Below are 25,138 nucleotides of genomic sequence, written 5' to 3'. Positions count from 1 at the left end.
AAAATGAAAAGGTATCACTGAACAGCATTGCTGGTTACCAATTAACAAATAAGACAGAGTTAGCCTCTGAATACACTTTCATAGACTCAAAACACAAGTGGCAATTAACTTGGTATGTCTCTGCACCGCTGTTTCAGATGAACTGAAGTGCATCTGTTACTAAAGCAACTTCTTCCTTATCTAAAGTCACTCAGAATTCTTTATTACTATCAGCTTTTATATCTTTTTTAACCAAACTGATCACAGTAAGAACAGTTTTCCGCATATGCGGAACGTTTCAAACAAGAAGTATTGTCTTCCTGCATCTTAAGGTTCCTAGAAAATCCTTTTATTGACTACAGGAGCACTAGTACATTTTCACAATGCAGGGCTCAAAAAACAATTGCTTTATAAAGGGGTTATTTACTGAAATGCATCATTAAAGTTTTCTTTTGATACATAGCTCTACTACATCTGAGGATGCAAGATCCTGAAGAGAAGGCAAAACCTAAAGAAATTCATATGCTAAAACTAAATTGATACACAAAACTAAAAGCTACAAAATTGAAATGCAACTTCAGGCAGAAAAGCAGTGCATTTAAGATATCATCAGCTGCAGGATAATCAAAGTCTACTTTAAACAAAAATCTTTCACCAAAATGCATTTTGTAGTGCAATGAATGGCTTAAACCCCCTAAGGTTAGGCTCTCTGTTATCCTGTTAAACATAATTAACTGGCAATAATGAGCTATCATTTCCTACGAGAAAAACGATCATTTCTACCATGTGTCATACAAGTAGTTAACATACATGAAACAGTTCAATTACTTGGTAGGGAGAAGAACAGAAAAGATTGTCTTAGGATTATTAGGTGGATAACTGGATTTTAAACATGAGAAAAATTCGAGCTCAGGTCCCTAAAAGACTTGCATAGAACTTTAACAATCCCAATCCATGCTGTCTCAAAAAGTAAGCAAGTTTGCATAATAGGAGTAAACATAGACTTCATAAATTAGGGAAGACCACCAGGTAAAGGCTCAGCAGCAGCTAAGAAAACAAATGGTGAGTAAAAGATAAAGAACTGAGGTGGAGTTGGCTAAATGCTATCTTGAGAAAGTAAGAGTTGTGTTGTATTTACTTATAGAATCATAGAATCATTAAGGTTGGAAAAGACCTCTAAGATCATTGAGTCCAACCATCAACCCAACACACCATACCCACTACACCATGTCCCTAAGCGCCTCATCTACACGTCTTTTAAATACTTCCAGGGATGGTGACTCAACCACTTCCCTGGGCAGCCTGTTCCAAGGCCTGACCACTCTTTCAGTAAAGAAATTTCTCCTAATGTCCAGTCTAAACCTCCCTTGGCGCAACTTGAGGCCATTTCCTCTCGTCCTATCGCTAGTTACTTGGCAGAAGAGACCAACACCCACCTCGCCACAACCTCCTTTCAGATAGTTGTAGAGCGCGATGAGGTCTCCCCTCAGCCTCCTCTTCTCCAGACTAAACAACCCCAGTTCCCTCAGCCGCTCCTCATCAGACTTGTGCTCCAGGCCCTTCACCAGCTTCGTTGCCCTTCTCTGGACACGCTCCAGCACCTCCATGTCCTTCTTGTAGTGAGGGGTCCAAAACTGAACACAGTGTTCGAATATATGAGGACACTATCAACAGTATGATCTAGTTTGGTTTCAACAAGCTATTTTTTATTCTCTTTACATACAGGCCGCAACAAATTTATTTGCCTTAACTAAGCAAAATCAGTGACTGATTAATCAAACTTTAGCATTCTTAGATCAGGTATCACAAAGGATGATTTATCAATCACCACTAAACCAACTGAACCAATCTTAGTTGAAGAGCAGCTATAACATTAAACACTCCTACAAAAATGAATTAATGGACTGTATAAACAGCACAATATTGTATGCTAATTGCTTCTGGATCACTACTTTAAAGACATATTTCATTAATCTTGAATATAGGAAGAAAATAGCAGGTTTCTGTGTCCAAAATATGATTCACATTCATCTCGTTACTAAAAAAAAAATACTTGTCGTTTTCAGTGTCCCACTGAAACCCTTAAGTTTCTTTAACAAATACAAAATTTTCCACTATTTCAAATGACAATTATTAAAACTCTTTATAATTGCAATTATTTATCAGAATTCTAGCCAACATCTATGATTTCCTCTAAAGACCATACAAGCAGATCTTATAAAAAGCCTCTGCTAGCATACAGATAACAACAACGGAGGATTAATCATTTTTGCTATAGCAACCGCTGCACTGCAATTACCATAGTGACATGAGAAGAATAGAAAAAGTAATAATGGAGAGCTCTGACTTGTTTGGAGAAATATGTCAGCCAAATAAGTGCAGAATTCTCTAGTGCCCAGCTCTGCTCACCTTAATCAATTGAAATGCCACTTGTAATAAATATGTCACAAAGCATTTCTGATTTATTTTTAAAAGGGCAATATAAATTTGTCAATTGTTCCTGGTACATTAACCTGACCAAAGGACAATCATTGCTATCATGTAACAGAGGGGAGTGCTACTTATTTTAGAGGTTCCAATTTGGACATAAAGTCTAAGGTCTGCTGTATTACCATAAATGTATATATATACACACCTGCTTTTGCATATTTTTCCGTTAGAATACACACACATATATACACACATACGTACATACAGAAATGTAGTACACCTTACAGATACAAATATATAGATGTGTACAAACATACATTTGCATATCTTTTTCATGGAAAAAAAAAATCTTTATTATTTGAGTACTTCAGGAACAGTTGGTGCTAAGATTACACTAACATCTGTGACAGTTTCTCATGAGTCACCTAATTGTTGTTTTTTTTCCAGCTCCACTTATCTAAATAATTTCTACTTGATAGCTGTTGTTCAACCTGCTTAGTTTAAGAAAGGAAACCTTAGCCAAAATTAGCTGCCTTTGGAGGTTCTCAGTCAGGATCTTATTCAAAACTCCCTCCTTTTTTCAAATGACAGGTAAATACTTATGGCTGGAAGGAGTACTTCAAATAAAACTTTTGGAAGCAGGAAATAATGTTAGACAAAGTCATCTTTTGAAACAAAACATGTTTTGCTAAGATGTAGGTGTAATCAATAAATCAGAACCTTGAACTGCAGGAGTGCAACAGTGTAGAAATAGAAAGGTGGGTGTAAATAAGAAGGCGGCAGCACAAGTAACATACTCCCAAGCTCATGTCTGGACCTGACATCGTTCCAGAGCCTAATATGCACAAGGTTAAGTAAATGAGAAGTGGCAGAGAGTGAGAGCACAGAGAAATATGGAATCCTTTGAAACTTCTAGCGAATGGCAAGACTGGCACATCAACTATGACAGAAAATGTCAAGAAAGGGGAAGAAAATAGAGGCAGGCAACAGAGAAATAAGAATGTAACAGGCTTGTGACTGTATATTGAATGTGCTTCTAGTCACGGCAGCTGTATCCCAGTGCCAACAGTGAAGATGCTTGCAGCATGCATAGAGCAGAGCGAGAGCGCTATGGTATGTTCTGCTTAGTGTATCACACACAGTTTGGCAAAAGCTACTTAGGTAGAAGGTAGCACAATCTTCTAATTCATCTCATTTCACATCTTTATTGTGCTGTTTTGGTTTGTTGTGCAATGAAACCTCTGTCAGGCCCCATTACAGATAGCCAAATTACTGTTTCAAACTGCAAACCATCACACCTTAACTTCCTTTGACTTATGACAACCATTATTTCATCATTTTTGAAACAGAAAACTGAAAAAAAGCAGATGATCAAGCCTGGCAAACCATTTCGAGTAAGGCATTTTCTCTAACTTCAGCTCACCTCAAGCAGAATCTGTATGATAAATGACTACCTTTTGAAGTATCTAAACATATGCAGACATAGTACAGTGGGTAAATGTAGTTACTCTGATACAGTGTTATTCTAGTAATGTGAGATTTTGCCTCTTTATTGTTAGATTGGTACAGAACAAAAAATTCTGGAATGAAAATGAGCATAAGCAGAACTAAGCTAAGACCCTCCTTTGCATTAAAACTTTTTTTCTGCCTACCGATTACTGTATAGCCACCCTTACACAGAACTATTTCGCTATAGGTAGGTAGGATTTTTTGATGGTGGTGGGGTATTATTCAACTTCCTTCAGACTGCATTTCATAAATAACATGGAATTTAGAATTATATCCCTTCATTACTCATACATGTTGTTTTAGTAACATATTCACTTCAATATTCTCTAAAAATTTATTCAATGAGAAAATAACTATTTGTTGTCTTGATTACCTTAAATTAATGCTGGGAGGATGAAAAAAAAAATTGATGCACTACTCAATTTCCTACCCACTGTTACAACAGAAGAAAGATTAATTAAAGTCGTAATACTACTCAAATAGTAAATTTGAAATCATAGTTATAAGTATTTCTGTAGCTGTCAGAACTTTGTTCCTCTATCAAAACACACACATACATTTATAGCACTCTTTTCACTCGCTTAGGAAAATTAATGGGCAGAAAGACCATTAAACCATTTCCCATCCTTCACTGTGGACAAACTTGAGTGATCTGGAATGAAGATAAAGATGATGGTGTGTATGTAGCTGTTCAGGAAGAGGAAGAAGACCCTCATACTGCAAGATCTGCGCTGGATGTTCTCTCTTAGAGATGAAATGGCTGAGATCTTTCAGATTAACCAGTTCCAAAAAGTCAGCTTCTGAAAAGACAGCATCTCTTCCCATAGATGATACTGATTATTCCGAGCCTCTCTAGCCACTTTGCCATATATGCTGTCCCCCTACATTTATTTGCATGCATTTCTTAAGTCCCTGCACGCATTTTCTCCCATTGTATTCATCCTTACTATAAAGATTGCTCCACTATTGTGCTCACACTAGTGCTTTGCCTATGAATTTGATGATAATTCGCAGAGCAGAGTATTAAACAACTGGTGATGGAACTCCAAAACAGCAGCGCCCCACGGCTAAGCTAGCTATACTGGCCATTGTCTTTCACAACCTTGGCTGTACCAAAACCACACAGTGTACTGCACTGCTATATCACTGTGCATTCAATTTATTCACATTTTCAAAATTTTAACTTTAACATTTGAACAGTTCCACTTCCCTTTGCAAAAATATCCCCGGGTTTATTAAAATTCCATTAATTATGATACATTTCTAGAATTACGATATATCATTTGGGCTCATTAGCTACCTAACATAGAGATAAAATTATCCTACATAAAGATTGCTTTCCACATTGCCACCATTAAAAAAAAAAATTTTAAAAATCAGATTTCTACTTAGTACCCATTAAGACACATTATTCAGAACATCAGCTTGGAAAATAGTCACAAAAAACCCAACAAATTAATTTTTTTTTTAACTGCAAAAACCGTAGTATTCTCTTCTTTCCTTCAGATATTATATACGCAAGTGTTTATATTTGTAGCTAAACAGTAAAAATTTTACAAAAGCTTTTACAAAGATTTTGGAAATTGTGTTAAACATTTATTCAGCGTTGTTCGGCTTCTACCTTATTTCATTTACTATAGATCTGTAAACCCATCCACAGTTGTAGATAAGGATCTAAGGATAATTAACTATCCAGCAGAAGTGTCTTCTAGTTACATGTCAGTAAACAGCTTTGCTAGAACTCTTACGAATACTTCTAAGTGGCAGCATAGAGCAAGAGAATAGGACTCTGGGTCTATATATAGAGCCTGACTTTTAATTTAAAAAATTATCACTTAATCTTTAAAACAGATTTTAAACCAAAATGATGCAATAAGGCTACCATTTGACAACATTTAAAGACAGGCTCAGTCTCACAATTAACAAGCGTGTTGTATAAATATAGTAAATTAGTTCTTTAAGAAGTTATTTATATTCAATAGTGTCAGCAGAATCAGGCCTGTAGCACTTCCCCTTGGGTTGCAAAATTCTTACTTTAGTGCACAGAAAAAAAGTATTTTTTTGATTACAAAACCAACATTTCTTGTTCTCCATAACATGACACACACATTGATAAGCCACAATTGACTGAAAAAGTATATTCTAATAGAAAAATACAGGCTTTCACTAACCCTTGCAAAAATAGATTTACATATAAATTAAATTTTTCTTCTGTCCAAAAGCCTTCCAGAATTTTCAATTACAACCATTAAGATTTTACCATGTTTCATCAATCTTTACTCAAGTAATTTTAATTCATTTACATTTTGGCTTTATTAGCTTGTACAAGTGAAGAATTAATGAACATCTACTTAAATCATATCTTCTGAACAAGGTACGGAAAAAACCCAAAATCATGACAAACAAAACACAGGTTTAATAAAAGTAAGTTTAGCGTTGTACCACGCCTCAAAGCAACAGTCCTTAAGTGTGGCATTCAAAAGTAGAAACATGTGATGCAGAATCTACTGGGCTAGCCAAGTTGAATTTAGTTGAATTTATTAATAATTATTCCCAGATATTTCAAGATTTACAGTCAAATAGATATAACACCTTAAAGGAAAAAAGTAAAAAAAAAAAACTTTTAGAGCTAAACATCTTTATTTGTTCTTTGATTTAGAGTAGCTAACCAAAATATGAACAAGAAAGAAACACTCAGGATAGTTTAGAAGAATAAAACTCACCAAAATCTGCAAACACGGACTGTCCAACAACTTCCACACCACTAGGCATTTCCTTACTTCTTCCAGCTTTAGAGAAGTTCCCATCCTACCAAACAGGACAAAGATGATGGAAAAACTGAACTGCAGACTAAGTGATAAAATTTGACTTTTGAACGAAAGAAAATACACATCAATAAAAAAGCGCTTAAGTAGATAATAGAGAGACATCTCAACTATGGAAAAAAATGCACTCTCTGAAAATTGGGACTGAGTTTTTGCATTTCTAATCCGTTATGGAATCTTATGGAAATCCAGTAACAGTAATATTCAGATAAAATTGTCCATATATTTTGCTGTGTTACAAGGAAGAGATTGGGTTATTTCAACAACATAATCTGTATCATAATTAAGTGATCATAAATACTAATGTGCATTTATGCATATTGACATGTGATTTTATAGATATATGTAATATATAAAAACACACTTGCACACCTGTTAAAAATAGCTTCTGATTTTCCTCCTAATTAGGAAATAACTTGATTTTACATTAGGCCTAGTTTAGGTCTTGTTTTAATCATCTATTATTAAAACCTAGGCCTACAGAAAACAATGTTCCAATATTTCATCAGAAAGACAAAAGAGGAGTGCTGGATCCTTGTTTATCGTAGACTGGATCACAACTGGAACAAAACCATTTAAAATGTTAAGTTTTCATAGCCAAGTAAGATTATGTATAGTTATCTGTATTGCTTACTCATGTCCTGTTCGGTTTGTAGACTTCAATGTTATTGAAGATGAAACTCTGGAGACAGTTAGTTAGATGTTTGACTATATATCGTTACCTTGACATATAATTTATAATGACACAGATGAGAAAAAAAAAAAATTGATGCAAAACACCTCCATGCAGAAGAGACGACTAGGCCCTGTGCTCAGTTGGCCAGAAAAGCATCCCTCATATAAACAAATACTTTAAAAGCATTTTATGGTGCATTGGTGAAGGGAATTACTTTGCCTAGGTTTGTAGAGCAATTCAACAGCTTTTAATGGATCAATTAATGTATTTTAAGATTGATATATATGTATATGTATGACATATTTTACTGGGTTGATTGATTCCAAAGAATACAATTCTTTCTTTCTAAAGATAAGCAAATCTATGCATACAAAATATATAATGTAGGATAATATTTAGAATACATGAGATACAAATTTTGGATTTTCCAAACTCATGTAAGAAAATTTAAAAAAAACCCAATCACCTACAGGAGACAGGTCAAATGCCTTGTGTTGTCACTAACACTCAATCCCTCAAGAATCAAATTAATCGAAGTCAAAACCTGTTCTTTTTTAAGTCTACATAAAAGCTAGAAATACAGAATTCACAACCCGGTGCTGTAAAAGAGAAGGGGGGGCGGGGGGAAGGGTGTCTACACCTTTCATTACTTTTGCCTAAAAAGTAGCGTTCAGAGAATATCTGGCAGCTATTAATTTTTTAACTTTTTTTTTTTTTAAAAAAAAACTTTTTCAGTTCAGCAGCTGGTTGAAGATGGCCACGTTTTCACAGACAAGACTACATTCTCCATTCTACAGTGACTCACTGTGATATGATGGATAAATTTTCAGGTAAATAAAGCCTCAAAAACTCATTCCTTAGCTAATAAGAAACACATTAAGCACTTTCTATTACAACAAAAAAGTAAACTTTTAACATACACATGCTAAGATTCTTAACTATAGCCCTTTTGGATAACGGATTTAGTATAAAGGATACACTTAGTTTCAAATCAACTAATTTCATTGATTGGTATTAACAATGAGGTTCTTCACTGACCCTGGCCAGGTTAAGCACGACAAAAGCAGAATTGCAATAAATAAATAAATAAAAATAACCCATTGACCTATTTCTCCGCAATCTCGAATTGCATTTGTGATATTTGGTTAACATAGGACTCAGGATTTTCTCAACTGTAACTTGCATATATATTGTAACGGTTAGAAGTGAGATTTTGAACCTCTGTCCCACAAAATCTTACCCAAGATCTGAAGTTACAGTTCTAAGAAAGCTTATTTAAAGAAATCAAATCTTTGAGACAGCAAGAATAAAAAATCTGATCAGCTTTTCCTTCATAAGTCACCATGCTAAGTGGCAGAAACCTCCTAGAACAGCTGATGACACACCAGGAGTCCTGCTAAGGTATATGAAGGCAGTCTGATTGATTTATTTAGCAATCATGTTAAAAAATCTGCAGAGGAACTTAAGCTGAGTGAAAGATCTCCAGTGATTTTCTGCAGTCTAAATGCAATAGTGCAGTTAGTGCGTCAACACTGGTTCCACTCATTCCTGAAACACAGAGTATCAGATGACGTGTTTTTTTTTTTTTTTTTTTTTTAAACTTGTCTGTGTTTTAACAGAATCATTATTTGGGTTTTCTCTCTTACCTTATTTACCCATGTCTCAAACTGAATGTTTTGTGAATTTGGTGACGTAGTAAGGAACAAATCTGCAAAGAAAAACATACGAGAAATGAAATATTTAACATTAGACTACACATACAAATATTTGATCGCTCATAAAGATATATAACTTATTTAAAAATATATTATATATATTTTATATATATATATTTTATATATATTATATATATAACTTATTTAAAAATATTAAAAAGGGGTGGGGGGATTTAAGGGGGGAAAAAAAAAAATATTAGTCCAGCGTTAAGAAATCCAGATTTTAAGAAAACTTTAGATTTAAGCAGTTGTTTTTTTTTTCATTGTCCTCCTTTCCCCTCACAATTTAAAATATCTCTATTCAAGTTAGAACACAATGGTTACTTTGTAGGCAGAAAAACAGTAATTTTTTAAAAAAAGAGAATATTAATGCTTTACCCTGAGGTGGCTTACTGAATAAGCAGGTGGGCTGCTGTACAGGGAATTTCAAATGGCACAATAAGGGGTATTGTCTTCCAGGGTGGGGGGCGCGAACCCAAACCATAAACCCCGACATCAAACAAACAAACACCACAACAAAAAAACGTATACACACAAAAAAACCAACGAAGATTTTGCTTACAGATTTCTCCTTGCCCTCCCCCCAGCTTTAAAGTTGTACCATTTAATTTTATTCCCCTGAATACCTGAAATGGCACTTTCCTTTAGAGCATACACATGAAAAGCATGATAGTGTGTTTCATTGGAATGAATTATATTGATACTTTAGTATTTCCTGAAGGCAAGAGACAGAAGTAATGGAAACAATCTGAAGATACCATAGATATAACTTAGAAAACATATAAACTTTCAAATTTTAACTTTGCATGTAGAAGGAAGTTTGTGCAATATTGTTGATTACTATCAGATATGAACCAGAAAAACATTAAAAAAATCTAATACATTCACAGGGGAAAAAAAGAGAAACATGGAACAACAGAAACCTTAACTCACTTTCCTACAGGCTAAAACGCTACTAAATCTTTGAAAAGAGTAGGGTTGTAGTATTATCCACGCTGTAATTTGTACTGCAATTTGCAGCTAGTTATGGGCTATGTCGCATACAGATTATTCCACAATAGGCTCTTTAAGTGTTATATTTAAATATACAGCAAATGACTAGCATTTAGCAAATATAACAGGTTGCCTAACCTTCAGCAGACATTTTGCTGGCACTATAACTGTTTTCCCACCACATCTCTGACTCAGTTTCACCCACTGCAGAGCTGACCTCTCACCTTTAATTGCTAAGTCAATCCCCTCTCTGCCCAGTCCTCTATGCAAGGAGAGATCTTGGGGAGAATTAACTCAGCATTCCCACTGGTAATGCTATGTTTATACATGTTTTGTGACTCTGTCCCAGAATTAGACAAAATGGCATAGCTGCCAACACAAGACATAATTCACCCAGTATTATTATGCTAGAAATTCAGCTCTGAACAGTTGGGTATTACTAGGTTAAATAAATGCATCAAGTTTTTATGCAACACAGTTATGCTTCTAGGGTGGAAAAAACAAATACGAAAGGCAGATATGAGTTATGCTGGGGGTATTAAAAAGTCCTTAGCTCCAAATCATTTATTTAAGGTTAAAAGAAAGTTCATTAAAAGTAAAACCAGCAAAAATAAAGCAGCGCTATTTCTTGACTAATTTAACATGCAATGGAATTTCATTTAACGATTGTTCTTAATTTTAAAACCTATACTAATGCAGCATACTATGACAACTTCTCAGTAAAAAAAAAAAAGAAATAAAATCTTTTCTTCAATGAGAAAATGCAGTACACCTATAGTAGCCTTACAATAGAGGTTTTTCAATAAAGAGAAATGAATGTCCTTAACATCTTAATGAGAAGTCATATAAGCACTACTATGAATTGAACTATCTATAAGTAGTAATATGTCTTATTTTATTTGAGCTTTACAGACTAAATTTATCAGTTACAGCTCCTCAGAGAGCATAATGACCATGTTTGACTCAAAAGACATTCCATATTGTTCACCCCAGAGTTGCAACAGGCCACAGAAAGTCAGGCACTCAACATGACTGAGCAATACGATAGCAAAGTAAACTGCAAAGTACACTAACCCTAATTTTGAGACACAGCCATTATGAACTCACTCAAGTATTAGTGAATTACTTGTAACAGAGTATGTATGGTTACTGTATATTACACATATACACCTATTTTGTAAAAGCATGTAACAAAGAGAGATTTGCAATGAATTTTTCTTATGCATTGAAAAAAATCCATTTTTTTTCATTCTTAGTCTGAAGCATATTACATTAGTTGTTTTTCCCTCCTCATTTAATCTGATTTCAAATAAGTGTATAGAAATATTTGGAAATATGACTGCACAGCGAATTGAAATAACATAGGAAGGCAAGGAACAACAGGCATATAAAATCCCAGATGTTAGGACTAGAATCAAAAGTAGCTTTAAACATTAAACACTGTGAGAAAAAAACAGGGATGAGAGAACCACAGTGGCTGGGGTGTCACACAACTTAACATAATCAAAGAATACATTTAGCTATCTGCAGCATAGGAGGAATAAATCACGATACTAAATGCAAGTCAAACTACAAAGAGCTAATAGAAAGACTAATTTAAAACATCTCAAATGTTTACTGTATTAAAAATTTGGAGGTGCTTACAGATTCAAAGTCTTTGTTCAGCTGCTGTACAAACCAGGTATCTTAACGTGAACACTTGTTCCACGTTTTGAGAGTAGGAAAATAGAGCTATGTTTTCAGAGGAGACAATCTACCATACGTTTCCTTGGTTTGCAAGAGATCAGTGCTGAATATGGCCCTCTACACTAACTTAAAGATGATTAAATTCAGCAACATGCCTGTTTTGCACTGAACTCCCTTCCACCCCCGAAATAGCTTCTCTTGAAAGTTACTAAATTACTTTTGCCCTTTGTTCCTTTTCATGTACTACTCTCTCTCTCCTTTTTCTTAACTTGAGGCATATAACATTATATACAATGAATGGAACCAACACACCAAAGCAGCTCCAAGGCTGCTGTAATATTACACTGCACTGGTAAAATGCAAAGGCAGGCAAAAATAGCAGATAATCTTCCAGAAATAGTATAGATGACCTAGTGGCACACTGCTCCTAAGTTAAAGCCACAAGCTGTGATTTCCCATAGGACGACTTAATACAGGTACAGCAACACTACCTCTAGTTCTAGAGCCTGCTGAACCAATTCAGCTGGTATGTTATTGCCAATTGTCCTCCTTTTTCTCCTTAAGCCTTCTTAGAAGCTACGTGTCTCAAATGCTCATGCATGTTTTTGTGATCAGACCCTCTGGCACTGAAATCAAATTGAATGCTTAATATTTACAAGTAATTTTCCATTTTGATTAAGAATGTCAGAGATTTCAAAGTAAGGAAAACAAAAACATTTGTTTGCAGCAGCAGTATGAAAATGCAATGTAATTTAGACACTCCAAATAACTGTTTACAAATTTTTATAGTTCAGAATTACAAATGTTTTCTCCAAGTTTGTAGGAAAGAAACCTCTAAGAGAAACCAAGCCCTGCCTGGTACAGAATTTTAGACCAGATGATTTCCAAAGGTTACTTCAAACTTAACAAACCAATGATTCTATCTGGCTTTAGTACATAAGTTTTTGTCCCTAAGAACAAAAGCATATGAAAGAGAAAAAAATTAAGAATCTGTGCAATTTATAAATATCTTTGTCTATACAGCCATAGCAAAAACTCCTTGCAAGCATCCCCTTCCCAAAGGAACGGTATCCATGGCAGACATCTCTCACCACTATTGCTATAGCTTTCCATGTCTATTATTACTACATTGTTTAATATATAAGGGCTGCAGGAGTAGAGATGGAGCCAACAAGTGCATTAAGATGTTCAGTACTTGGATTACAACAATGAAGACATACACAGTTCGTTTCCACACTTTTTGTATTTTAAAACACTAATCATCTTGAAAACGGCAACATTTTTGTTTTGCTTCTGGCTATACCACAAAAAACCTCAACCTCTCTTTCCTACAAGGAATGCCTATCATATCACATACACTCAGGAAAAGTCACTTGTCTAAAGATACACTCCCACATTGCCTTTGGAAGGCAGTTTTGGTTGCAGTTTCAGCTGTAGAAAACAAAATCATTTGCAACAGATCTCTAAGTTTAAAAAGCATGGATAAAGTATTGAGGGCTGTATCATAATGCTCTGTTCAAATGCCGATTAACCTAACAACAGCATAACGTGAGATATTTAAAACCTGAGGTTATAAAATCAAATAATCTGGAGCTCAACAATCTTAATTATTTATAGAATACAAAGGTGATACTCTGGATACTTTTACTAGGCAATAGGTACATAAAGAGATACTAAAAACAATAGGCAAGGATGTACTTTTAACAACCCAATGTCTATTATAGATTCTGGAGATATACAATGGAAATAGGCAATGGGAGGAGGAAAAATCAGTCTGGCCACTCTCCTACCGCCACTGCCAGAGAAAGAATATTGGGTTAGCTGGATGGACCACTAGACTAAGCCTGCAGGGCATTTCTTACATTTTAAATTTGTGACGTGATGTAGTAAAGGTAAGTAAAATCCTTGACAGTTGGGATGGGGGAAGATCTTCATGTCAGATTCAGGCAAATTTCCTGAAATGTAACACCTACAGCTTAAGTGAATGGCTAGAAATAAACAAAGCAATACTGTCTGAGACGAAATGTTTCTCTTAAACAAATGCAAAGTGAAGTGTGTCCACATTTAAATATGTTTTCCTATTTTTGATTTAACAGGCAGTGATTAACATAAAAACAACATAAGCAATAGGAAGATTGATAAACAAAGTTCAACAGCCTGGGAATAAGATAAAGATTCGAGGAGGTTACCCAGCATTTTAGATCCACAAGACTGAAAAACAACCTAAATATATACCAAACACTTTATACAGAAGATACCTGACACATGTTGCGACACAAAACCACACTCTATTAGCATTTTACTCACAACTTTACTTTCCCCAAAAAGTGAGTTGGCGAGCAAATTTGGCTGTTCTTTAATTTGAGTTAATTGGCTTCATAATAAAATGGGGCTATACAGGCTCTACTACATCTTATCAACAGTAAAAACATACTGAAAAACACTGAATTCAGCATTCATTCTAACAAAAAAAGGAAATGGAGATTATTAGAATTTATGTTTCAGCTTGAAAAAGGGAAGATATTCAAATACTGTATTGCAAGCTCAAGTAACCTAAAGCTTCATTACAGAGGAACCACAGCAGTTCTATCCATCTTTATTTGATGGGATCCACTAATGTTCATGTTGTATCAACATATGGCCCAATGAAGACTGAAAAATCTCCCCAGAAAGCTACGTAGAACTTGTACAGCCAGACTGCATTGAGTTTAGTGCCTTTAAATCTATCTTTTATCAATGCCAAAGTCATCCCAGATACATCTACAAACACTGAAATAATAATTGGAACAGAGCACACCCATATCTTGAGCTAGATCCATTTCTGATCATTTTTATGTAATATATCTAATGAAGCATTACATAACTACTAATGTTTATGGTGGCCCATCTTGGGCACCAAAAGTATGGCATTCTTGCCACAGGGGCTCAGAAACCAGACACTTACAATAAAGATGCCCAATAGATCACCTACTGAGAGCCCAACATGTAATTGCAACAGGTTATTGGTCATGACAAAGGAATTCCACAGAAAAGATAGATTAAAATGCAGGACAGCATTCAAACACCTTGAACATGAAAGCATTTCTACTCTTCCTGCAATTCCTGGCTTCTTACCCCATATATCTTACAATTTTTGCTGCAAATGCCAAAATAATCATATAGGCAGTTTCCAACCAAACAGCTCTATGCCCAACAGCAGGTCCACCTCCGATCTTTATCCCACAGTATTCTTCACACAGACAATCCTAGACTCCTTTCAACGCAGCCTTATGCAACTATGCTTCTCTTACTCCACACACCATTAGGTCGGTCTTCCTCTAATAACTTCAAGTCCATCTGTTAACATCCTCTTGCAGAAATTCATCGAGTGTTTGGTCCTCATCATCTCTATCTAAATTCCCTACCTTCAGCCTAGATTTCTTCCCCACCTACCAACTTCTATTCCCACTTCTTGTGCATCATCTCTGCCTTTTGCTCCCTGCTCTCAGTTAAGCATCCCAACGCTGGCAATAGTCCAGAGCCACAATGGAAGGGAAGGCTTCAATAATCCCTGTCTATGATATGTTCGCTACTGATGACTGTTTTATAAAGGCAGTAATAGCAATTAAGGAAAACAACAACAACAAACCCCAGTTGATATTTCTAAAACCTGTTTCAAACTGGCTAAATTTGGATGGATCTTTTAATTAAAACAGCAAAAGCAAAGAGACCTTGCTATCTTTCAGGAAGGATGTTTCAAAAGCAAGTGCTAGGTCACTAAGAAAAAAGTTGCCCTAAGTTATCAAATACCAAACCAGCTCCACCACGACTTCAGTTTGTGAAAGTGGCTAAGCAAGTACAACTGAAGGTTAGAAAAAGTTCAGTGTGGAGGTAGGTAGAGAGCCCAACTGGAAAACTGCAGACAGTCTTATTAAATAAAGCAGATAGTATTACAAACCCTAACTTCCAAACATTGCTTTTTCTTATTAGGACTACTAGGAAATTGCAATAAAACCTAACTATACACAATCTGCTCCAAGTTCACTTCTGATTACCTTTGTTATTTTCCTTCACTTTTGAGTGTTATAAAAAATGGAACTATTTATAGATGGAGCATTCATTTCACTAATGACTGATCTGACCTTTCTGCTTAATGTCAGAGGGCTTTATTTCAGAATTAACACCCTCAGCATCTACGGTTGTCTCCAGAAGCCACCAGGGCACGAGCAACATTCTTAAGTTACAGCTTGATTTTACATTTACTTCAGAAGTTTAAGTTAATAAAGTAAAAAAAAAAAAGCCCCTATTTTTAAACACCATCAAAATGCACAAGGTATTACCCAATTAGAACATAGACGTGTACAGTCCAAACAGGCCTAAAAAATTTTTCATTTATGTGGAAGAACAGGTGTGCTTGTACATATTCTTTAACTAGAAGTTATTTGTGGATGTGAACATGCCTGCTTGTATGTATTGGTAAATGTGCAAATAATGTGCTGAACTAAAAATCTCTGCTCTACAGTGTGTTGACAGAATGGGTAAGGTGACATCTGTATTAAAATCATTAAACGGCATAAAGCCTAAGGACAAGTAAAAAATAACTTTCCTCTATTTACATTACAGATTTTCCTCTATTTACATTACAGACTGACCCACCAGTAGGAAAAAAAGTATTTAAAAACAAAATTAAAAACATTATTTACATTTTTTTTAGTTATACAACTTTAGTTGTACAATACTTTTAATAGGCACAAACCTAATTTTATACAAAAAAAAGTCAGATATAGTCAGTTTTATTTCTTTCCTACATGGAAATGGAAAACCAAACCTGACAAGTTTTGTGCTTCTGTTCATAAGTTTTTCATTCAGGTAGAGAAACCCTCTATCATCTGGTATTCAGATTTGTTTGTCAAGTTGGCATTTCTCTAGTACTGCACTAGAGAAAATGGAATACATCTCCTGCCTAGCTATAGCAATTTAGCTTTTACAATATAGATACGGGTACAAGTACCAACCCTAATGAGTTTACAATTAACTTGTCATGAATTTTTGGTGCTAGTAACATGAAACCATAAGTTAAGAAACCACTCCTTCCAGTAACTTCCTCCTCTGAAAAATTTAAGCAAAACAAAAGGACTTCATATGTTCCAAACAAGATAATTTGTGTTTGCAAATTTTTAAGAAATGTGCTTATAATAAAAGAAGTTGTGAATTCATTCTGCTTTTCAAATGGGTCTTTCAAAATTTAGTAAGTGTTTACTGGAACTATTTAGTAAAACAGAAGATAAACGATTATAAACAACATAATTAAGCACTAAAATCCCTTTCATTATTAAAAATTACTATAGAAAAAATCCATATGCATAAGTTTAAAAGCATCATTTAAATGGAAAACTTTTAAATTAGATTTTTGCTAAATAGTTATGCTTCTGAATATGCAGAGCAGGTGGGACTACTCCTCTGGTTTTTAGCACTTCCTCTGGTTTTTAGCACTTCAAACATGAGTTTTCAGACAGAAAATTCTGTTTATTTTCAGACTAGAGGCAATAATATTGTTTCAAGCAATAGAAGATGACCACTCAGTGTTAAGAGTGCCTTCTGAATCCATTTTCATATTCATGCTTTCTCAATAAAATGCTGTTTGGGGCAGAACCAATTTACTTCTCATCTATATCAAATTCTTGATTCCCATGAAAATATCATATTAGTACCACCCAGTGTATATAATTATATCAGTATATAATTAAAAATTTTAAAAAGATTAGCTTTTGAGACACTTCATAATGGCAATTTAAAAATTAAAACTGCTAAGTAGAAAGCACAGGTCATGGGTTCTTTCAGAAAGATTAGGAAAAACAAGTTAAAATAGCTATTTCTTTTCTCTAAAGATCTCTACTCATTCTTTAATTCTCTTTGTGAGGTAATCTATGAGTAAGAAAAGTGGCATTGGCAAAAGTAGACCAATCTCAGCAGCAGGAGGAGATACAGCTAACTTGAGCAACTCTGGTTTCACCTTAGGAGCAGAAATTTCCTGTCGTATTGAACACTGTGCAGGAACAAGTGGAGGAATAGAGTAATAGGAGATCATATCACACAGAGCATTTTTAATTAGAGATAACAAATCTGTGAATAGTAAAAATAAAAGTAATAAAAAACAAACTTCACAGACACAGATTGAGATCCTCCAAAATATATCCTGTGTATCTTATATGATACCTTTTTTGCCTCCATTATTTGCTGTAAACTCTCAGGTAAGCTCTGTTATCAGAGCTTAAAACAGTTAAGAAATTTAAAAATATTCAAGGAATGAAACAGTGACATGGCATTACTTAATATTTGTTTTGGGAAAAAACATAAGGGAGGGGGCAAAATGAGAGAGAACAATTTGACTTCAAATACATACACACCCCCGAAGTTTTAAAAATGCCACTCAAGATAAGTTTTAAAAGGCCAGATAATTTGTTTGCAAACATAATGAGCCTGGTTATTTTAATAGAGAATAAATGCAGATCTATTACATAAAATCAGCTTTGATGATAATATTATATGCAGAGAGGCTACCAGCTTCCATCAAGAGGAAACCCACCAAAAATATAATCAGAGAGTCTGACATCAAGCATTACAGTGTCTTCAGAATCCAGGTTTAAATGATTACAACAGAAAAATCACCTGTGATTTGAATGATTGTTTTTCAAGCAGGAAACTATTTACATTTATGCGTTTAACTAAGAAGTGGAAATCAAAAAGAAAAAACATTGTGAATGTTCTAGTACATTAGGTTTCTAGATGCCCAAAGCAAATCAACATAAGAAAATCAACCATTGGAAATCAGTGAAGAGACCAGCAATTAGCTTATAGCAAGCTGTTTCTGACTAATGATTTTTCCACTTTAGTTTTCTCAAAATCAAATTTACAATTTTTCCTTCATTTTACATAAACAGTTCCAGAAACATCTGCAATTATACACACCATGTTCAATGCAAGACAGGTTGTAAAAGCAGTATTTCCAAACTGGAATCACATAACCGAATATTTAATCCATAAGCCATTTTCATAGCATTCAAGGATACATTGACAGATGTACAGTATGAAGTTACAGCATGACTCAGAGTCCAAGGCGGTTTATCTCATACATTTGAACATTTTAAAAATATTTGCAGGGCCACGGCCCGATTTCTTGGTAGAAGACTTGCAACTCTGAGTGCATACAAATTTATTGTTTATTAATAATCCTTTCTCCCCAAGTAATTAAGTACTACAATTTTGGCTTGGAAAGACAGTATTAGCCCTAAATGAACATCTGACATTTTAGAATGTTTTAAATAGAGACAATCAAGTTAACTAATTAGGAAAAAAAATGACATGTAGCAAAATAATTGCTATCCTAAAAATTTCAACTTTACATAAAGTACTCTTGATACACGTATGAGAGCTTACGTTAAGACAGTCTAATCAGTGTTCACCCAGTGACCCATGCTAAATTTAAACTTCAGCTTGGTCCAAAGTATTTATCTGAAAATGCTAACTGTGACACAAATTCATAATGGCATAAACAAAATATGTTCATCTGTTGTCTAGCTTTAAATAGATGATCTGTATTGGTACCCATCTCTACATCATTTCTGAGTGGTCTTTACCAAGTCCTTTTACCTATCTCAGCCTCAGTTTCCAGCTCTAACACCTTTTTCTCCATGGTTTGGTTCATGTATTTCACGTACTGAAGATTTCACATAAAATCTTCAGTATAATGACCGCACTGCGAATAGTGTTTACTCAATTAAACAGTATTCTCTCCATCTCTTGACTAACACATCTGAAACGCACTTCTGAGAAAGACTGAGTTTCTTTTTACTTTGAATTGAGTGAACTAATGCAAAGAAAAGTTACTTTTTTCCTCCTTCACTGTAAGTCAAAAGAGTTAAATCCTGTACAAATACTTCTTTTCTTAAGTCACATGATGTACATTTTTCAGTTTGAGGATATGACGTTTTTAAGACGGGCCTCCTACTTGAGGAGCCTGCTTTGGAAACGCTTGTCTGGACTGTCATGCTCCGTAAAATACACCTGATGTTAATCTGTTCAGACAAGCCTATTATTATTAGCTTCAAGATTATTTTCGTAAGCTAGCTGTTAAAAAGAACTAATGACAAGTGCGAGTATGTGTTACTAGACACCCAGTAACACTATTCTAACGAGGGTCACCACATTCTCTCATCTTTCAGTCTATCCCAGTGCATGTACGAACAGTGACATTGACGGTAGGTAGGTTGATTAGACCATTTACAGACATCCCTGCCAATCTTGGCCATACTCTGAACTAGATACTCCTCCCTGGAGCAACACACGCTTAATACACATGCAGAAGACACTTGAAAATTTTGTATTTATCTTTAACCATAAAGCACACATAGACCTTTGGTAAAAGTTTTATACTGCAAATTTTTGCACAGATTATATAAAATTCCCGTCCTAACTCAAAATTACTTACTGAATTAAAAAATTATAAGAAGCTGAGATTTCTACATGAGGATGCTTTATTTAAAAACAGCAGCAGCATTACTATCTGAAACAGCCTACTTTATATCTCGCCAAGAAAGATTAGTATTATCTTTGTTCTGGTTAGTGGATTTTTGGATTATAAAATCCTTACACAGTTAGCCTTTCATGAAGCACTGTTAGGGATTAAAGACATCTTTATGAAAATGTTCTCATATAATGAAATCATAACAATTCAACTTCATTTTACCCAGAGCAGGAGAAGTGTGCCAATTAAAAGCTCTGTTTTGAGGATTTAATATCAGCAGGTTGAAAAAGGGTTAGGCAATAAACTAGCAAAAAGATTCTCAGCCCAGAGAGGATTTTTTCTTTTTTTTTTTTCTGTCAAGCACACTTTAATCTCCTAAGCTGTTTATAATGATAGAATTGCCAAAATTAGGCCAGCTAAAAATCACGGAATTGGCTGCATCTGTTACAGAACATAGAGAGCCCCAAAACATTGCAGAATATTAGAGAAAGGACTTAAAGAAAAAAAAAAACAAAAAACAAGTAAAGATGGCATATTCTGGAGGTTTGTTTTTTATTTGTAAACAAAAAACAGTGCATCCATTTTAGGTACAAATAGATCTTCATATTCATTAATAGTAGTAAATACTCTGAATTTTTCAGTCAAAAAGTACCACAGCAGCATCAAATGTCATTATTACTAAGTCTTTTGGACAACAGGATTTCAGCATGCAGACTATTCCCCTGCATCCTTGTCAATGCCTCTCTCCTAATTAATATGATTCTAATGTGTACCAGGACCTATTCTTAATGAGGTTTTGTTCCAACTCAAGAATGATAGTACGGGTGAATACTGAGTCACAAGAATCCTTTCCTCTTCACTAGCTCTACCTGAATCAACCAATAAGTAATAGACTCCACTGACTTCACTGAGAAATAACACAATGTGAATCGCACTCCTCTCTGTGCTGGTGTAGTAAGGCTGCGCTGCCCCAGCTATGCTCACGAGGAACAGAACTAAACAAACAGGAGAAGCATTCAGCTGTCTTCTGCACAGTCTATCCAGACTGCACAGAGCGAGACACAGGACTAGTTGTGGGCATACTACAGTAGTATCAGCACCTGAATTTGGCCCTGTTGGCAGAGTGCATTGAGAATCACTGTACTATCAGTACTGTATAGACAGTTACATACAGGTTGTTTTTTGCTTTGCCCTTTATTTTTTTTAATTTATATCAGCTGACTACTTTTATGACTACTTCTATGAGTCACTTCCCCAATTCTGTACAGACTAACACAAATTAAAGGAGACATGGTGAGAACACTAAACAGGTATTTTTTTCAAGAGGCACAAAGAGACCCAAGGTGCAATTTCATGCTTGGTTAAAGACAGGCTACAACTGCTGCTACTAAAAAAGGAGTCAACCTTCTCTCTGCGCTTACATTGGCTCTGGCAATCCTGAAGCTGCATGGCGAGTTGGATCAGCTTAATAACTCAAGTGAAAATTAATTGTGTTCCCCGCCAGCCCCAGTTCCTGAGCAGTTACTATAGCTGATGTGAGGGAGCTGCCATAAATGGGCAGACAGGATCAGACGATTGGTGACTTTTTATTTTGGCAGCAGGCAGTCTTGGAATAACACGTCAGTCATGAAATATCAGGTATCACGGATAAGGTATTATTTTTCAGCAACATATGCCTTATTCACAGTTGGTCCAATTTTCATAGGGACAGCAAAAAAACAATTTACCATTCCCATCTTAGAAGCAAAAGATTATTTTAAAGAAAATAATTTTATGGTAATATTTTCTCCAGTTTTCTTCTCAGAATGAATTATTTTCCTTGAAATTTTCCTCAGGTTGCTGTAACATAACACATATTTCAGCCTAGGGTGTTATGTCCTTACTGTTACAAGCAAATAAAAGTTAGGATCTTTCTATGGGGAGCGCTTGATAGAAGCTTCTATTCACAACTTGAGATATGAATATAGATGTGAATCTATAAAAGCTCATGGCACTCCCCACACAAAGATCCTGACTTTCATTTCTGTTTAATAGACGAACTTCTATATATCACTAGCACTAACTGGAACTCTCCGGACATTATTTATTCTGTTAGCTGTAATAAAAACCTTTGTGTATTCTTGCAAAAATTGATCAATCTGTGATTGATCTATGCAAGCAACTTAGACTTCCTACCTTTACCTACCTGTGAGTTTAGATTTCAATATATTCATTTTAAAATGCTACCTGGAATGCTCATCTATGCTGCCCATGCCACTAAAACAAAATTCCAAAGGATTTATAGAACTAAATGTGTTAGAATTGGTTATTACATGACACTGATTATGGTAAGCAACTGTATATTTAATTTTCCAGTTGAAGTTTCCACTTGACAGCTTCATGCAGCAATGTGCCAGAACTGAATATTAAGGTTTGACTATGTGCTAAAGCAATTAACTTAATCCCCAACATTTATAAGCATCTTAATTAAATTTATGGACTCTTTCCTTTCTCATTCCCATGCTACTAAATAGGAAAAAAAATAAGCTCTCTTTCCAAAATTACCATATATGAATTGATGTACATTGCACATCTAGCAGAAGATAAAACATTTGAGAATTCATTTAGTGTGTGAAGAAATTAAGTTTAGCACAATATTTAAATGTGCTTGGAGGTATGAACCAGGTATGTAAGTGATAAACAGATTCATCGTGGTAATGGAAGGCTAATTTGCATTGCGTATTTCACAAAAAAACCCCAAACTAAACAAAGCCACCACCAACGAAGGAAGAATACAGTTTATGTACCGTAAGAAAAGTTGTCTCCAGTACTCGTTTGTGAACACTGAATTATAAATAGGTTATCAGATTGCTCATATAGTAATAGAAGAATAAAGTCTCACATGCTATTTTCTCAATCAGTCATAGAACTAACTACAACAAAATAGAATTAAGTCATATTGAAATTTTCAAGAAACGAATTTTAAGTCCAGTCTTGAAAACATTCTTCTGAATGAACTATAAAACTATTTTCAGACTCAAGATGAAGAAAATGCAGTCCTGCTTCTGATTCACTTGTAAACTGAAGTGAACTGAAACTGAACTGTAGAGTACAGCATCACTAAGAACAGGAAACAACACTTTAACGGTGAACACAAGATTTTTCAGAACAAGCATTAGTTCTGATTAAATTACCATCAACAAGTAGAAAATGTTGTTAGATTATTTATTTTGGCAGTTATTTTTTCAAACCCAGAATTTTCAAATTGTAGATATTAAAATAAAATAATTAAAAATTTAAAAAATCAGAAATAGCAAAGTCATATAATTACTGAATACAACATTCCAGAACCAACTCTTTACAACCATTAATGAAATTTACTAAAATATTAGAAGGAAATTGCAATACATTACATTGTATACTTAGTGATAAATATTTTTAGGAAGGTATTTAACACTTTTATGACTTACCAGCAGTGAAGTCATTATCTAAATCTATAAACGCATGAGAGTGCGGTATATACATTTTACTTTGAGTTTCCAACGCAGCATACCATGATAAGTTCCTGCAGACAAGAATAAAAAGCAATATATTTCATCAATGCTTAGGGACTGTTAACCATGATAATATACCTTTTAAAAAACAATTGTGAAACTTTAAATAAAATTGAACAGAAAGCATGTTCTCCTAATGCTAAGCTAAAATTACTACTTAGCTTACAATATACTAAGTAACTACAATAATTGCTTGAAAGGTTCTGTGAAGGATGATTCATAGCACAGGGGCTTCAGTTAGACTTTAGTAACTTTCTAAAGCAATTTTTTTTGTACGCAAAAAAGTATCACTACCCACAAAGTGAAAGTTAGTCCCTAGACTTCAACTGTGTCCTCCCTGGTTTCCTCAAGCAGTTTACTATCACTACTTCCGAAATCTACTTTAGGATTAATAAAGACGAGCAAAAAAGGACATAATCATATGCTGTTAAAGCAGCTCATGCCTGCTGCATGTAAATGGACTTTATTTTCAGTCACTTAAAAATCAACACAAAATTAAACTCTCACACTATGATGAACCACAGGCTACTTATGTAATTTCCCAAGCAGGTGATACTTTTATTTATTTATTTATAAACATACATGCCCTGCTGGTTTCGTTCTAAAAATGACTGAACTCCAGCAAACCTCCCTATTAGCAGCACATTGAAATAGAACAAATCCTTCAAAAGCCATAACGATTGAATTATCAGATATCTTACTTTCAGAACCCTTAGCTAATAAAATCAGAAAAATCTCAATATGCACTATACAATAGCAGGACAGTGATATTACTACTGTTTGAAATGACTTTGTTTATTCCAGTGATGTTTCATACATATTACTAAAGTCTTTATCTTCCGTGACTCATTTTAGGGTAAGAAAAAGAAAAAAAGCTGCTGATTACTTCCCAGAGATCATAACTAAGTCTTAGAAATGTTAAAAAGAATTACTTCATCTTAAAGAAATAATTAAATATTTTCTATAGCTTTTTCTATGTATTCAGTTTTGAAGATAGCCAAGAAAGTTAGTTATACAGCTGTAGTATAAATTTAAAAACATTTTAGATTAAAAATAGAAAAATACTTTTCTAAGCAAATGACATAAAGCTGGTTTCCATGTACAAGACATCGCTTATGCTGTTACCTATAGCACTCAGTCTTATTTTGAGTTGTAAAAGTAAGTTTATTTGTATCCTAATGCTACTGAAAGGATTTCTTCAACAAAATGAAAATAATCTCTCCCATTTTTCCATACCTTCAAAAGCTCATAAAATTTTTCAATATATAATCATTGCAAGGTGTTCAGAA

The 25,138-nt window shown here is 34.5% G+C and overlaps 1 protein-coding gene across 4 annotated transcripts in view; it reads right to left on the bottom strand.

The window, feature by feature from the left end:
• Nucleotides 1-25,138, bottom strand: part of ITFG1 (integrin alpha FG-GAP repeat containing 1) — an 86,812-nt gene that overhangs the window by 51,746 nt on the left and 9,928 nt on the right. For all 4 annotated transcript variants that reach the window (XM_075161242.1, XM_075161244.1, XM_075161243.1 and 1 more), the window contains exons 6-8: nt 23,766-23,860; nt 9,066-9,127; nt 6,642-6,726 (exon numbers count right to left, since the gene is read on the bottom strand). In XM_075161242.1, coding sequence (XP_075017343.1) covers nt 6,642-6,726; nt 9,066-9,127; nt 23,766-23,860 — 242 coding nt within the window. The remainder of the gene's footprint in view (nt 1-6,641; nt 6,727-9,065; nt 9,128-23,765; nt 23,861-25,138) is intronic.

The sequence above is a fragment of the Calonectris borealis genome, chromosome 12 (assembly GCF_964195595.1).
Source record: "Calonectris borealis chromosome 12, bCalBor7.hap1.2, whole genome shotgun sequence".
Lineage (NCBI taxonomy): Eukaryota > Metazoa > Chordata > Aves > Procellariiformes > Procellariidae > Calonectris > Calonectris borealis.
The sequence above is the reverse complement of the archived record's forward strand: the minus strand, read 5'-3'. Positions and strand labels throughout refer to the sequence as shown.